The sequence below is a fragment of the Solanum verrucosum genome, unplaced genomic scaffold, assembly GCF_900185275.1.
Source record: "Solanum verrucosum unplaced genomic scaffold, falcon-dt-bn FXZP01000273.1, whole genome shotgun sequence".
Lineage (NCBI taxonomy): Eukaryota > Viridiplantae > Streptophyta > Magnoliopsida > Solanales > Solanaceae > Solanum > Solanum verrucosum.
Window position 1 is genome coordinate 1414149 of NW_026020163.1, and position 17313 is coordinate 1431461.

The 17313-nt window shown below is 34.3% G+C and overlaps 2 protein-coding genes across 8 annotated transcripts; both read right to left on the reverse strand.

Moving 5' to 3' along the window:
• Nucleotides 1-4877: 4877 nt before the first annotated feature.
• On the reverse strand, nt 4878-9026 carry LOC125828468 (DEAD-box ATP-dependent RNA helicase 42). Its single transcript, XM_049507754.1, has one exon. The coding sequence runs from the start codon at nt 8858-8860 to the stop codon at nt 5465-5467; it is 3396 nt and encodes a 1131-aa protein (XP_049363711.1). The 5' UTR covers nt 8861-9026; the 3' UTR covers nt 4878-5464.
• An 809-nt stretch (nt 9027-9835) lies between these two features.
• Nucleotides 9836-17024, reverse strand: LOC125828641 (uncharacterized WD repeat-containing protein C2A9.03-like). Of its 7 annotated transcripts, XM_049507959.1 has the most exons (11): nt 16849-16982; nt 15852-15863; nt 14938-15081; nt 13535-13702; nt 13347-13433; nt 12114-12248; nt 11622-11732; nt 11178-11269; nt 10999-11104; nt 10669-10755; nt 9850-10436 (listed from the first exon to the last, which is right to left on the reverse strand). In XM_049507959.1, the coding sequence occupies exons 3-11, from the start codon at nt 15058-15060 to the stop codon at nt 10023-10025; spliced, it is 1323 nt and encodes a 440-aa protein (XP_049363916.1). In that variant the 5' UTR covers nt 15061-15081; nt 15852-15863; nt 16849-16982; the 3' UTR covers nt 9850-10022. The 7 variants fall into 7 exon arrangements, with proteins under 7 accessions (XP_049363917.1, XP_049363916.1, XP_049363918.1 ...); XM_049507960.1 differs by lacking the exon at nt 15852-15863 and having other exon boundaries at nt 9836-10436; nt 14938-15073; nt 16837-17024; XM_049507961.1 differs by lacking the exon at nt 15852-15863 and having other exon boundaries at nt 14938-15070; nt 16835-16953.
• Nucleotides 17025-17313: the final 289 nt, after the last annotated feature.

Here is a 17313-nt window from a genome sequence, read left to right on the forward strand (position 1 = left end):
TTTAATATTTGTGAAGTTAAAATATAAATTAAGGTAGTTTTGATACTATATATATAATAGTTACTTTATATTAAACATGCATACATGTTTCTCTATGATGTAAAAGAATACAATATTTCCTTAAAATATTTTTTTTATAGAACATTCAACACAATTTTTATATTAGATTTGAGATATATTTATCTACCTATAATAATTTACACATTTTTCTACCTAAAAAAGATTATGCAAAAGAAAAAAAAACTCTTAATTGTGTTTAAATGCAAACCAATTGAATTAGTATTATATGTGGTTATTTGGTAGTTTCTCTTAGAGATACATGTTTTCTTATTTAATGATTAGTTAAATGATTTATAATATTATGATTTAGTGTAGCATTTTAAAGCTTCCTACTTTGGGCACGTGCGTTGCACATGTACTCCATAAAGATGAATATGAATTATTAAAAATCACATAATTTCTTTTAAACTTGTGTTTGAGTTGCATAAAAAAAAAGTAAAATGATAAATGTTTATAGTGTATAGTCAACTCATAAGAAGAAACTCTTTTGTATTTAGTCATCTCCTTATTATAATTTCGATATATAAATTTTATATTTGTTTTAAAAGACAAAATAAAGTAGCAAAAACTAACAGGTACACTACCTTATGATTAACTTCCTTAAAATATCTCTCTTGTCTTATAGAATAGAATAAAAATATTGCTTATTTAAAATTCTAGAAATCTTTATTGGCTCTTATTCTTCTACATTCTCTTTCTAATAAATAACTTACAATTCAAAAAATAATTAAAATAATATTATAAAATCAATTAGATGTTTAATTTACTGTCAAATCACATTTTAATCAGTATCGCAAGCTATTCAAAAAAATACTATATAATTTATAATAGATGAACAATCAATGTATTCAAATAACTTCTTTATTGTATGTCAAATGATTAGACATTTGATGAACCTGCAAAATTTAGTTTGGTAACTAAAATAATGAGCTACATTTTTAAGTTATTAGGTCCAAACATATGATATATTAGTATGTGCAAAAATGATTAATGTTTCTCATTTAAATGCACAATTAGAAAATTTCTACACATACTTTAAATTGATATCTATACTTCAAGTCAATACCCATACAATTCTAAATGCTTCATGGAAGAAAAATTCTATAATGGAGAAAGAAAGCAAGAACGAAAAGTTGAGGATATTGCAAAGAAAGTCCTCATGCTCTCAAAAGAAAACTTTGTTATTATTAGAGACAACATATCAACATAAAATTGTTCACTGTTTAATACTACACATATATTAAATTTACTCTCTTTTTTCGCTGCTATTTTTTCTTCTTTATTACCAATTTTCAATATCTTTTGGTTATCCTCATTCCTCACTTGCAACTTCTTACTCTCATATCTTCTCATGTTGAATTGTGTAATTTTCATAATTCAATTTCCTATTGTGAGCTTTCATTTTTGTAAGTTGGTTCTTAAATAGCATTAAGAAATGACCCTTTAAATTCAAATTTTAATTATGAAATTGATTTTTACATTAAAGTGATGAATGACTTTTCATATCATAACTTTTCAAATTCTTCCATTATGAGATTTATGATTACGATTAAAAGCAATATGAATGTACTCATTTATCAAGAAAATGATAATTTAATTATCGAAGGGTTTAAGAACTTCAAATTCTACCATTATGTAATTAAAATATTTATATTTGATCAAATTTTAATTTAGTAAAGGGGCAAAATGGTAATTCAACTTTTCACTTTGGAGCTTCCTACTTATTATAACACTAGCTTTTGGAAACGTGTGTTGCACGTTTGTCCCTTGTAATTACTACAAGATGTCTATATACTTAAAAATTTGAATTTCAGAATAGAAAATATACTTGTATTGCATGCTAGTTATTATAAATATTTGTAAATGATTTAAATACAGTTACAATATGTATGAATAGTTATTCATAAAATTAAGTAATCAAAAGAGGAGTGTAACACCAAATTAAAGTTTAACATCAAATGGACAATCTGACAATCATATCAAATAGTTTTAAGAAATTGTAAATTTCACATGAGTTTTAGTTGCAAAGATCTCACATAATGTTTGAAGAGAATATATAAAAACTTATCAATATCCATTACATTATTATAGCATTACAATAAATTATACAATTTCAGAAGTACATTATGTTCATCCCACAAAAATTCGAAAATAAAATGAAATAGAGTAGACTAAAAACAATAAAATAGCTAATGAATTCTAAAACTTTTAAATTATAACAAAAATTAAAGAGAGAAATAGTTCCAGTTTAAAAGAATAGAAGAACTTCTTCAATAACTAACAAAAACATAAATAGATCTAATTCTTTTTTATTGCATATGTGATGAGCAATTACATCCATCATCAATCATCCATCAACAATTATACATTAGAATAACAAAGTGTATGCATTAACAAAAAGTGACTGTGATGAGCAATGTAATTACATCCACCAATAATCATTCATCAACAATTATACATCGGAATAACTAAGTGTATGCATTAATATAAAATGATTTTGAAAACAATTTTTTGGTATGTATTATTACAAGTTTGGAATTATAAAAGTCATTTAAAAATTGATGATATACATAACATCAATGAGAATTAGATTGGTTAAAGTTGGGATATGTGAAGTTTCTGACTAAAATCTAAATATGTATGCCATATTAAGATGTATGATAATTCAAAGGACGTTTTGTTCTTTAATGTTAGTGGATATTTCAGTTTTTAAAGGATATAATTTACTCTTTTTTTTTTTAAACCCTCCCTAGGAGCTCCCACCCATTTTGCTCCCTTGGTGACTCAAACTCGCAACTTCGGGTTGGAAGTGAGGGGTGGTTACCATCCGAGCAACTCTCTCTCGTCAAATATAATTTACTGTCTTTTGTTGTTACAAAACACTTCATCTATTGAATTCCATTTTAGAATAAAAATAAATTAAATATTCCGTGAATACTTCATCTACCGTACTCCATTTTAGAATAAAAATAAATTAAATATTCTATGAATTAATTCTACCTAGAAATATATAATGGATTAATACCATATAAGTATTATTTAATATTTTATTAATTAGTCATTTTAATAATATTTAAATTTAGTGAAGGGGTAAAATCATAATCCAACTTTGAAGTTAAAATCTTCCCACTTATAATAATAAATAATAATAATAATAGTTTATGGGCTCACCCTCCGCTCATGTACCTATATCAATCAATACACTTTTTTTAAAAAAAAATATAAAGATTATTAATAATATTATTTTATGTTTTAAAATTAAAAAGAGTATATACTCCTTAAAATGATGAATTTTAATTTTTCTTAAGTTCACTAAATGGCATGTGTGAACTTTATGCGTCTTGATTTATTTCATTTTTTACATATGAATTTAGATTAATTGACAATTCTTTGAATCAATGAGATTTTTCATCCAAATACTTTTCTTTTAGATAGAATAAATGAAATAATAAAGTTCTAAATTTAACCAATAAAAAACATAAAGTTACAGAATACAATAATATTTAGCAATACATTTTTCTTCTTCAACGCTTCCTCTTCTTTCCGTTATTAGGGGTATTTAATTACAAATCACACCATGATTTTACTGTCATAGAAGTAGTAAACCATTTATAAATTCTAAAAAAAACGTATTAAATATAATGCAAGCTAATTTTTGTAGATTTAATTATGAGAAAAAAAAACTAATTACATGAGTTATTCAATTATCTTATCCCATAACCTAAAGTGTAGAAGAATTACATAATGCAGTAGTATTATGCATACATTGACATATATCATAAACATCGCATTAATTCAATTACTACAGGATAATCAACTTGTTATAACAAACATAATCTTTAAAAGAAGATTTGTACATCACACATGTAAATGAAAAATTTGTTTTCTTTTTCATTGCCATTATTCAATTTACCTTCTTTCAACCAAAAATTTGAATGTAACAAACAATGAACCAAGTAAAAATATGCAACATTGAAATGAAAAATAATACTTACCAAACAACAAATAAATGTCTATGCCGCCTTTAACCTTTTTGAAGAATTCCTCGAATACACTGAAATGACTAATATTCTAGTCCAGATATCTATATTCTCCAAGAAACTACTGTCAATAAATTAACGAAACAACATACATATTCTTTCTCACACAAATAGGTTTGTTTTACCTCATGAATGTTGAGCAGACTTTTTGTCCAAACGAAAAACTCTCTAGAATTATTTCTCACTTGTTGCATTAAAAACATAAAATTTCGATTAAAGAATGAAACAAAACCTGTAATATGAGTTCTATCTATATACATATATAACTAAAATTTATTGATCAAGAGAAACATGAAAAATTAGAAGTATAATTTTGTGAGATAAATCAACTCACATGCTATTGTATTGTCACCCACAATGAGAAGAGAGCAAAATAATGTATTTTGTGGGGAAAATCATGTATATAATTTTATCAATGGAAACTCTTCAAATTCTTTAACTTAAAATTAAATAAGAGATGTTTTTAAATGTTTGGACTTCATTTATTTGAATGACTTTTTATCTTCCATTATATCTTTATTACTTTAAAGTTTATTATCTAATTATTTATTAGAATATACTTTTACATTTTTTATATTTTAAAAAATAGAAAAAATATTTAAGTGAAGGGCAAAATGGTAATCCAACTTTAAGGTCAGGAGCTTCCCATTTATAATAATATATGATGATATATGATATGATGATGATAGTGTTGCTAAGAATCTACAAGCAGAAGGTTTAACATTTTAAACTTGATTTTTTTAAAAAAGGTTTAACATTTTAGAAATATAAAAAGTCAGTACCTGTTTTCATTTACTACCAAATCCACAAAGAAGATGGAAAGACAACACTGAATCTAGTCAATATACCTTTGCTCTAGTAGTCGTCTCACAGTCCATTAGGTATATGGAGCAGTGCCATCATGAAAATCGTCATCAACCTTGAGCATATGATGATTCCTCATGCATAGAAAAATCCAAGCAATTCTGCTACTCTATAACATGAGTAAATAGAAATTCAAGTAATTGTGTTATAAAAGTTACCACAGGTTTTTCTTTCCTAACAAGATATTAGTCGGGGTGACTGAATACCATGCTTCTTCCTGGACAACTCTTTGTCATCTCCCTGTGTCAGTTTAAATTCAAATAGCAGCTTTGATGGTACTATCAGTAAAGGAATCAAGTAATACAGATAACAGGATTTATAAAATAATATAGGAGAGGAACTAACCATGGCTGATCACTGAGAATCATGTATCTAGTTAAACCTGTTTATATCATTACAAAGTAAGTCATCTCCAAATTGAGTAACAAAATTTAGGAAATAATTTGCCCGGAAAAGATAATAGACAAAAATGAAACATCAAATGACAATGGCATTCATTCTTATACAACTGAGTATCTGCCCGGTTGAGCCGAACCAGGAAGTGATGATGCTTGCATGGTAATGTCCTCCAATACACGTTTTAATTCTGCTTTTGCTCTCTTGACAGATTGCTCCGTAGGGCCTTCAATGAACAAGTACAGCTTCCTTTCCCCAAACCCTGGTACCTTGCCAGGTGGAACATACTGTCCTCGAGTGGTGATGGCAGCTCCTGTCCATTCAGAAATAGGACCCAACGTCTCCTTGTGTGTAACCTTCCAACGAGCATTTTGAGGAAAATCATTTATCTCTAATTCTGCTTCATAATGTTCAGGCATTGCATCGGCCTGAATCTTTGCCAAGTTATGCTGCAAGTTCAAGGCAGCTGCCAATGCTGTTGCTCTGGCTGTCACATCATTAGAGCCAACTGATAGTCCATTTCCAGCAGCAACTGCTGTTGCACCTGGTATATTAATACCAAGTACACCAGGCAATGCAACAGGTAATCCACCATTGGGAAGAAGCTGACCAGCTGAAACTGGAGCTGCTGCTGAAGCCATACTCGCTTTGGAAGCAGCAACAAGAGCAGCAGCCTGAGCAAGGGCAGCCTGCTGAGAGAGGTCACCACCTGCTTTTCTAATTCCTTCATCTTCATCCTCTGAATCTGATTTATCTTCCTCAAATCCATATTCCTTTGCCTGTGCTTTTTTGGCTGCTCTTCTCACTTCATCCTCTTCTTCATTAAATTTAAAACCACTACCACCATAACCAGTCCCATGTGCTTGCTCAAGTCCCTGATTAACCTTTGCCATGAAACCATCAGCAAGAGCTTTCAGGTCATCTGGAACAACTTGCTCCGACAATTGTAAAGCTTTTAGAAGATCAGGTGCATATCTTGCATCATCTTCGGATATGAATGTGATGGCACAACCTTTCTTACCAGCTCGACCAGTCCGCCCAACACGATGAACATAGTCCTCATAATGGTTCGGAACATCATAATTGATTACCAGTTCAAGCTCCTTGACATCTAAGCCCCTGGCTGCTATACTAGTAGCAATCAACAAATTACATACATTACTTTTAAAGTCGGATATGGTGGACTCACGATCAGTCTGATCTTTTGCCCCATGAAGGGAGAGACAGGGATAACCATGCTTGATCATATCTCTAAATAAAGCATCACATTTCTCCTGTGTGTGAACAAATATCAAAATTTTACCTTTTTCATACCATTCACCAAGTAACTCAAGAAGCCGAAGGAATCTATCACTTTCTGGCCTCACCTCAACCAATTGTGTTATATCCTTGTTCACAACACTCCTACCACCTACCTGTATTTCAACAGGCTTGTTCAACACTTTCCGAGCTAGTATTTCAACCTGACGAGGAAAAGTTGCAGAGAACAGGACTGTTTGACGGTCAGGCCGAGTGTTTTGGACAATTCTTGTGATCTGAGGTTCAAATCCCATATCAAACATCCGATCAGCTTCATCCATGACCAAATACGTGACTCTTCGCAGATTTGTAATCTTCCCACCACTTGTACAGAGTATATCAATCATCCGACCTGGAGTGCACACAACAATTTCGGCTCCTCGTTTCAATTCACTAATTTGTTGAGCAACACCAGAACCTCCATACACAGGTACACAGGTGAGACCCATCACTCTCGCAAACTTCTTAATATCACTATGAATTTGCTGTACAAGCTCTCTAGTAGGGGCCATTATTAGCCCAATAGGACCATCTCCAGACATCAGAGGAGGCTGGTCCTTAATATGTCTCAGCATTGGTAATACAAATGCCAGAGTTTTACCAGAACCTGTCTTAGCAATCCCAATACAATCTCGGCCACTCATAATTACTGGCAGAGCCTGAGCTTGAATAGACATGGGCTTCTCATAATTCAGCTTCTTAATAGTGTCTAACATCTTGGAGGACAGTCCAGTCTGATGCCATGTTTTGATTGGTTTCGGAACATCCTTGCCATGGATCTTCAATTCCAGTTGTTTCCTGTAAGCAGAAACCTCTTCAGCACTGATTCTTGAAATCTCCTTAACTTCTATGTAGAAGTTCTTTCTGAAAGGAGGATATTCAATCTTTGAATGATCCACTAATGATAGTTTCTCGGCCTTGGTTTTCTTCACCCGTTTCATAAATTCTTCATCATCTTCTTCCTCCAAAGGATCTTCATCATTCTCAACGTTCCCATAATCTGAATCCGAATCTTCACCGGGGATAATTCTTCCCGTGGTTTTCTTCATGCTCATCTTAGGCTTTTCTTCCTTCCTCAGACCGTTTTTCTCTTTCAAACTGGAATTTTCACCATCCAAACTATTGACTACGGATTTGTTAAGTTTCTCAACTTCAGGCAAAACCATATTGTTCATAAAAGCATCCAACGGGTCAATCTCATCATCGTCAACTATTCCATCACTGCCATTCTGAATAACAGGGGAATCAGATCCAATGCTAGAACTAACCACCTTGTCAGCTCCATTTTCATCTTCCATGACCTTGCCACTATCATCCATATCAATATCCATGCCAGTTTTCCCCTCAGCATCTTCATCATCAGACTCACCATCCAATGTCCAAGTCTTGCCCAACTTAGGTTCTTCAGCACCTGCATCAACCCCAAGTGTCTCCCTCTCAGACTCCTCTTTTTTTCTTTTTAGCTCTTGCCATTCCTGAACTCTCCTCCTTCGCTTCTCCATCTCGTCATCTAATTTCCTTTGCTCCTCAGCTAGATCCTCTTCTCGACTCTTCTGATCCTTTTCAGCTGATACTTCATCAGTGCTCTCTTCCCTTAGCCTGTTGTTTGGTTTGCTACTCCTTTCACGATCCCTCTCCTTGTGATGATCATCATTATCCCTCTTTCGCCTCTTCCTTTCACGATCCTTCGCATCAACTTCATCATCACTCCCCTTTTCATATACTTCCCGGTGTCTATCCTTTTCGCGATTCCTCTCCTTCTCCTTCTCCTTCTCCCTTTCTCTCCTCTCTCTATCTCTTTTCCTCTCACGCTCCCTCTCCTTCTCCCTTTCCCTCTCTTTCTCCCTCTCGCGTTCCCTCTCCTTCTCCCTTTCCCTCTCTTTCTCCCTCTCTCTTTCTTCACGATCTTCCTTATCCTTTTCTCGCTCTTTAACTTTATCTCTAGGTCTTTCATCATCATCACGAACCTTGCTGCTCTTTTCACGCTCCTTATCTCCTCTACTGTGCCTATCCTTGTGCTTTGCCCTATCTCTATCAGCACTTTTCTCCCTTTCATAGCGACTGTTTTTCTCTCTCTCGCGATCCTTCTTATCACGATGGTGATGGTCTCTGTCCTTCTTTTCACGATCTCGATCCTCCTTATCACGGTGGCGCTTCTTCGACTCGTCCTCTCTCTTCGACTTGTGCTTCAACTCTTCCATTTTGATAGTCGGAACTTGGAAGGCCAAAGCAATGCACCTCACCGGAAGAAACCGGAATCAGGTAACCGCCGGTACACAGCTTATTCCGGCAAAATCCCCAATTATCTCCGGCGAAATTACCAATTATTTGAAGCTGGTTTCCAAACCCTAATTTTTTTTTCTCCGACTACTTTATAAGTTGAGTGGAGTTTGATATGGAGTGCAAAAATATAAAAACCAAACCAAATCCAAAATTTCTTTTTCGATTTTAATTTGATTTTTATTAATGATAAAAATTTAAATTTAGTTATAAGAAAAAAATAATTAATTTTTTATTAAACTAATGATAAAATTGATAGTAATCGTATAGATGAAAAACCAACTTAATCGATTTAATTTATTTTTTATAATATATTTTTTTCGAAAATAAATCTCCATCACAATAGGGGTAAGGTTTGAGATGGACGTATGGACTTTACTAGACGAAATAGATCACAAGTGAAGATATCTGAGACAAGCTAAGAGTGGCATTAGTGGAGGATAAGATGCGGAATGTGAGATTGAGATGATTCGAGAATGTGAAGAGGAAATGTACGAATATCCTAGTGCGAATGTGTGAGATGTTGAGTAAGGATAATTCGAGGAGGGGATAGAGGTAGATCTGAGAAATATTGGAGAGATGTAATTAAACAAGACATGCCATAACTTCAGCTTACCAAGGCTATAGAGAACAGGTAGAAGGCTAATAGGTTGTTTGGCGTTATCTCATTTATCCATGCAAGTACTTGTAGTATTACTCTTGTAATTTCTTTTTTTTTTTTACCAAAATGTAGAAGCACAAATCAAGCATAAATGTTGTATATTCAAATCTCTCTATAACACAATCGCTTATCAAGATCTTTTTTTGTTGCTATAGCGAAATGTTGTTATAGAAAACATACAATATAACATGTAACATGAAAAGTCGGTACCAAAAGCGAAATGTTGTAGGAGAAGTCTGACTATACTAGAAATAAGGCTCTGTATATAAGGCTTTTTTCTTAAGGACACTGTACATGGTATACTAAGGACCAAAAACTGAGCCAAGTTTCTAAGTTCAACATGATTTCATCTCATCACCTATGAGGAAACCTATTTTCTCCGGTACACCGGCCCGCGGTGAAGAAACAGACCATCAGTAGGTTTATGTGAACAAATCAACATATACGGAAGAACGCCTTCGGTTGTATTGGAGCAAGCTTGCATATGTTCGATCCCAGATTCCGATATAAAGAGATTCATCATCTGGACTCAGAGATACACCAGATATCTCGCCAAACATGTCAATTTCTTGACGTTTCTTGTACTCTCCTTCAGCATTGTAAATGTGGACAAAATCTGCAGGTTCAGCTACTACCAAGAATCGCCCATCTGATGAGTAACGAATAGATCGGACAGCACCCATGTTTCCTTTCAGCACTGCTGTAGGTGATGACAGGTTTCTCATGTCCCAAATTCGGCAGGTTTTGTCTTGATTCCCAGTTGCAAAGGTACGGCAATCAGGGTGCCAGGCAGACGCGAAAGAGTAGTCTAGATGACCAACAATCGAGCCAACCGTCTGATACAGTAAAGACCCTCGATTAGAACAGATTTATCGGATCAGAAAATGGAGGACTCACATGAAAAATGTAAGAAACAAATAGAAGTGAAATTCATTGCAATTGATTCATAGATTCTTGCCAATAATAACCTCACCAAAAATGCAGTAAAGAAATGACCAACATATACGAGGCAACCACACGATGAAAAACTTTTCATTACATCTGATTTTAAAGGTAACGATTGAATACCTTTCCATTTTGAGAATCGACAAGTAAGCCAGTGAGATCATCTCCAACAACAGTAAGAATCTTGCTATCTGGGCTCATTGAAGTATGCTGCATAAATAACCAATGAAATTATGAATGCATAAGAGGTTCCATCTTCGAATAGTACTTAAAGACAGATGCATCTCAAACATCTTCTAATTCACAAACAATCTGAATTATTTACTACTAAGAAAAATGTGTGTTCACTAGGCCTATGATGGGATGTCAATTACAACACCCCGCCTTCCCGGCCACAAGAAATAAATGGGAAATGAGAAAAAAAAAGCAGTAAAAGATAGATAAGAAACTAACGTTCACTGGCCAAGGGAACCGGAAGTAGTTCATAAGCTGAAATTTCTCCATGTCATACTCTCTCACACCACAATCATTATTAGCAGCCATAAAATGAAGCCCACCGCTGCAAAACAATTGAGACGTTTATACAGTTGAATTTCGAATTAGTCCAACAACTCATATTATATTCATACTACCTCAAGCTATCATATATCTCGACAGCATTTGTAATAGCATTATCCTCATAAGTGGTCCTTGCGCAGAAGCTTATACCTGGCTTGTCCAAACACTGCATTATATGAAGCTAAGTTAAGTAAGGATGACAAAAGGCGCATGCGGTATAAAGATTCAATTTCATTCAAATTTAATTAACCAAGTCTTGCTAGTCTTGAGCTATCAATAGATATGAAATTATTAAAAATAAAATGCTCATGAACAACAGCAGGAAAAACTTGAATACGCTTGCCAATAAGTTAACATGACCTATCTCTAACATATTCCATCTATGCATACACTTTGATTATTGTGGAAACAGACCAAAGACCTGGGACTTACACCTCCTCTCTTTGATTTCATGAATTTTCTCCGGAAACTAATTTTATTATATCTTCTTGATGAAACTCAAAACAAACCCTACTAACCTTACAAACGAGTTCCCCTTGGAATCCCCCTGCGACAACAAAGCGATTCTTCACTGCCATTGTGCTGATCTGTGTTTGTGTTAGACCTTCTAACAAACTTCCTGCATGTTTCTAGAGGCCAAAGTAACAAAAAGAGCAGGTTAGACATAATCAATAAGGGAAGAAACAACAAAAAATATTGACTTCTAATTGGAATCAAAGAAAACATCTTGACAAGAGGGGTGCTCGGATGGTAAGCCCCCTCCACCTCCAACCCTGAGGGAGGGGTAAAAAGACAAAAACAAAACATCTTGAAGACCCAAACTCAAGAGGGATAGATGGGTACTCTTTCAAATCCCACCGCAATGTTAACAGAAGAAAGAATTCATAAGATACATACACATAAGAGTCCTCTTCATGGAAACATGACACCAGCATGAAGAAGAAGAAGAACTACAGGTACCCTAGAAACTAAAATACAAAAGGAAGGTCACTAAGTGCATTCTGGATTACCTCTGACGGTGCTATATGTCCAGAGAAATCAAGGACTTCAGTTAAGTTGTTGGAAATGGATGACCAGTGCATAAGTGAGTAGTTCGATATAAGATACACATCATGTTTTGAAGTAGCCCAAACCAAGTTCCTTAGCTGCAAAACAAATGGCATAAAGAGATCATTAAAATTATCCTTTCAGCAAATGAAAAAAAAAACATTATTTACTAGGCAAACACCATAGAATAATCCAAAATTTTCCAAAGAAATAAGTAGTTAACAGATTCCTTTTTTACAGTAACTGCAGTTAAGAAGTTAACCCAAAAGCATCACACATAGGATGGAGAACCTCTGGCAGTAATTTCTTGTCTTGGCACGATCAGAATTCAGAAACCCATTCCATTTCCTTTATCTTTGACCAATCCCTAATTGAGGAGACTTCCCTGATATCCTAGGCATGGTTTTATGCATGCTTACTCAAGTTCTCTTGTCATATTGAATGCTTGTAATGCTAAAATTGATGAAAGTAATAGAGTATGCTCCTATTTTTAGGATGATAGTATACTTACTGGAATTTGAAGAATACAAAGACAGTAAGTTATTCATTATACTGTTGATGGGGAAGTCCTTCGAATTGTTAGATATTAGTGAAAATGTTAACAGACCCGGTTTTTATAAATAGAAAGGGGCTAGCTTTCTCAGGAGCAGAATTTAATAATTATGGCATTTCGTGAGGAATGAGGATTGGTTAGGAGACAGGAAATCCTTGGTCTTTATTCCAGAAGATGAGGACAACATAGGGTGGAGAGATACATCAGGGAGGATTTTGCAGTTCTTGGGTAAACCTCGCATCATTCAACGTCCCACAGCGGAGAAATTGCATATTGCAGAAGCAAGTAAACAAGAATGGCTGAAACATGGGGTAAGCTCAAGAAAGCATATGTAGAAATCTATGTAACGTTATCTCTACAAGAATATTGTTGCACCCATGTCTGATCCTAAAAAAATGCACTACTTTTGGAGGATCTAACACACACCCAACAACATTTTTAAAGAGTCCGACCAACACAGGTAAAAGTTAACCCAGCTGCAAGAAATAGCAGCTCCAACTTTCTCTCTAATTAATTGATTGACAACTTCATGATCCATTTAGTCCTTCTCCGAAACCAGAGGTGATACGAAAGGGTTCATTATTAGGTGGAAAATCACAGCTGGACTCACACTATTTGTATAATCTACAAAATAAATGCATACCTGAAAATGAAGTATGGTAGGCTTCACTAATCTTGTATTGTAAAAGAAGTCATAGAAGTTGCCACCTTTCTTCACCTGTTTGCATTCCTGACAAAGCAACATAACATAGAATAACCGCAGAGTTTATAACTATACTTTGGAAATACTGAATTAAAATCCTTAAAGAAAAAAATAATGAAGCTACAGACCTTATCTACAGCATCTCCTGACAAAGGTATGTTCTCATAATTCCTGTATTGTTCGAGCCTTGTCAATCTGTAGCTTTGCCTCGTTATATTCAATCTCTCCCATGGGATACCTTGTATATCTTTGCCTTTCCTTGCTTGTGCAGCGGATGTATCTGTCCCTTCTGTTACCTAACCAATATTCCAAAAAAAAAAAAAAAAGTGAATACACCATTTTGATATCTGACACCAACTGACCAAAGTAATCACATATTCATGCATTCACTTGATGTGTAGTTTCAATAATTCAAGGTAACTCAAAATACAGAATGAAATGCAAAAAACTCATCCCAGTACATTGAGAAAAACAGGTCGTGTCATTACTCCATCAAACAAATAGGAGAAATGAAGCCTAAAAGAAAAAAAGAGTAACATGACTATCATCGAATTCAATAAGAGCAATTAGTATTCACCGCACGGCTGTATTACCAATAGATTTTTCAAATGAAGAACATCTTTAAGAGATGCATGTTTCGCTTCAAAAAGTAACAACACAAATAAGCAAATCCAGGTATACATCAAAATAGTTATTGCTAAACTAACTGGAAAATTATATTTTTTCAACATAATGTTCGCACCAAAACAAGCATGTTCTCACTGGCTGCTGCAACAGAACAAAGTTTAGATGAAGTGGTCACTATTTAACATGGCATCAAAATTCAAATCAGATAAAGGCCCTAGATTCATTTCTCACTGACACGCATTATCAAAGGAATTTCCACGCATTTGAACCAAAGAAAAACTGGTCAGGCATGCTCTAAGGGGCCATGATTCAAACCTAAGCTGCTCGGACTCTTTACTTTTGGTGCCACACCCGTGTCAACACGACATGGGTGTGGGTGTGGGATCCGTGTCCAATTTGGTCAACGTATTTTGGGTACTTTGACCAAAATCAATGGGGAAAGACTGGACAATTTTAATGATTCCTATAATCAATACAAAAGCTAAGGTGAAATTGAAGAAAATGGAAAACCTTTTATATAGAAATTTCTCTGTCACTCCTTTTCCTTTAATTTCCTTCCATGATTCTCCTCAAGTTCTCCACATAATATCTCATAATTTAGGTTTTATAGCTCTATTTTAGATATTTTAATAATTATTTTTAGGCGAATTCCCACACCCGTATCCATACATGGATCCATATCCCCGAATCTTAAAAACTAGATCATGAAGGATCCGACCTCTAGATACGCACCCGTATCGAGACACCCGCACCCGAGTCCGAGCAACTTAGATTCAAACCTAATATAAACAGATACACGAGTTCACACTTTTGTTGAGGTGATCACTAAATTCAACAGTCTCAAAGCAAAACTCAACATAAGCCACCAGAGAATAAGAATAAGTCAAAGTGTATATGTACTGACCATCTCAAAGTCATCAAGGTTTGTGTCCTCATTGTAGAATACCTCTTCAAATTCATCCATCGTATCTGCCATCTCTTCATCAAGACTCATGTAACCCAATCTCTCAGCCCTTTGGTAAGACATGCTTTCCCACACCCTTCAACCCTAAGTTCAAGAAAAAGTTCAACAAAACTAAAAACATTGTATTCCCAGATATAGAGAAACAAAACTGAAAGGTCCAAATCAGAACAAGGCAAAAAAGGAGCAGAAAAACAAACACAAATATGTTAACATTCACATATTTCTAGGGGAAGAAAATAGGAGAACCAAAACTGTTGGCTAGCTTGGAAATTACTTAAAATAAAAAGCAACAAATCAAAGAAAAAAAGATGATTTTTTTCTGAAAATTCAGCTAAAATCCAATAAGCCCACAAAACCAGGAACTGTTACTCTTCCACCCCCCACCCCAACCCCCAAACCAAACACACTAAAAAAGATGACATTTTTTATGCAAATTCAACTAAAAATCCAATAAACCCATAAAACCAGGACATCATGTAGACTCTTCCAAACAACCCTGCCCACCCCCCACCACCACACACACACCAAAAACCCATCAAGAAGAAAGTGAATTCAATGAATCTGGGGTTGCCTTTAAAGACTACATAAACACAAGAAATAGCAAAAAGAAAAGAATTCTAAGAACTGTACCTGAGAATTTACTTTCTCTGGTTCAGAGAAAGAACCAGCAGCTCTCTCTTAAAAATAATCCAACATAATTGAAAAGCAAGAAAGAATGATCTTTTCTCTTCCCATTACCCCCAACCACACACATAACAAAAACCCAACAAGAAAAAAATTCAATTCTGTGAATCTGGGGTTCCATTTAACATAAACACAAAAACAGCAAAAAAAGAGAGTTCTAAGAACAGTACCTGAGAATTTACCTTCTCTGGGTTAAGAACGAACCAGTCAGGTCTACTAGATGATCAAAATGCAAGAAAACTGAAATTATTTCTTCTTTTCCAATGTATTATATACAGTTTGTAAGCTAACAATCTATGCTCGATAAAATCAAGCAAAAAAGGATGGCATTTTTCTGCAAATTCAGCAAAAATCCAATAAACTTAACAAAACCAGACACCATTTAGATTCTTCCAATCCCCCCACCCCCAAACACACACCCCAAAAAACCCAAGAATAAGAATCTGGGGTTTCATATAAAGACTACAAAAACACAAAAACAGCAAAAATAGAGAGTTCCAAGAACAGTAACTGAGAATTCACTTTAGGTCTCCCAGATGATTAAAAAGCAAGAAAAAACTGATCTTTTTTTCTTCTTTTCCAATGTATTATATGCAGTTTGTATAAGCTCTAAAAAATCAAGGGAAAATATGACATTTTTCTGCAAATTCAGCAAAAATCCAATAAACCCACAAAACCAGGCACCATTTAGACTCTTCCAATCCCCCTAACCCCCCACCCCACCCTCCACACACCTCAAAATCCCAAGAATAGAATCTGGGGTTCCATATAAAGACTACATAAACACAAAAACAGCAAAAAAAGAGAGTTCCAAGAACAGTTACTGAGAATTTACCTTCTCTGGTTCAGAGAAAGAACCAGTTAGGTCTCCCAGATGATTTAAAAACAAGAAAAAACTGATCTTTTTCCTTCATTTCCAATGTACTACATGCAGTTTGTATGTTAGGATCTATGCTCTCTATAAAATCAAGGGAAAAAAGATGACATTTTTTGTGCAAATTCAGCAACAATCCAAATAAACCCACAAAACCAGGCACCATTTAGACTCTTCCAACCCCCAACCCCCAACCCCACACCTCAATAACTCAAGAACACAATCTGGGGTTCCATATAAAGTCCACAAAACAGCAAAAAAGAGAGTTCTAAGAACAGTACCTCAGAATTCACCTTCTCTGGCACAGAAAAAGAACCAGTTAGGTCTCCTAGATGGTTAAAAATCAAGAAAAAAAAAAGATCTTTTTTTCTTGTTTCCCAATGTATTATATGTAGTTTGTATGATAGCGACCTATGCTCTATAAAATCATGTTATGTCGGCCAAAGAAGCTTTATGCCATCCCTTTGGTATGATTGTGAAAGATTGTTAAGTATGTAAGGATGTACAGACAGACCCACGCGCCCAAATTTCAAGATTAAGGGACCCTCACCTCCTATTTTTCAATAGTTAAAAAGTCGTTACGTAATAACGAAAAGTCTTATCTTATACGTAGTATTTTTTTCTCATTTTATTTTTGTTTATTCTTTAATTAATAATCTGTAATAATCACCCAAACAAAGTAACATTAATAATATTAGATTTATTTTCTATTATTACATAACGTCTTATCTTATAGTATTTTTTTCTCATTGTCTTTG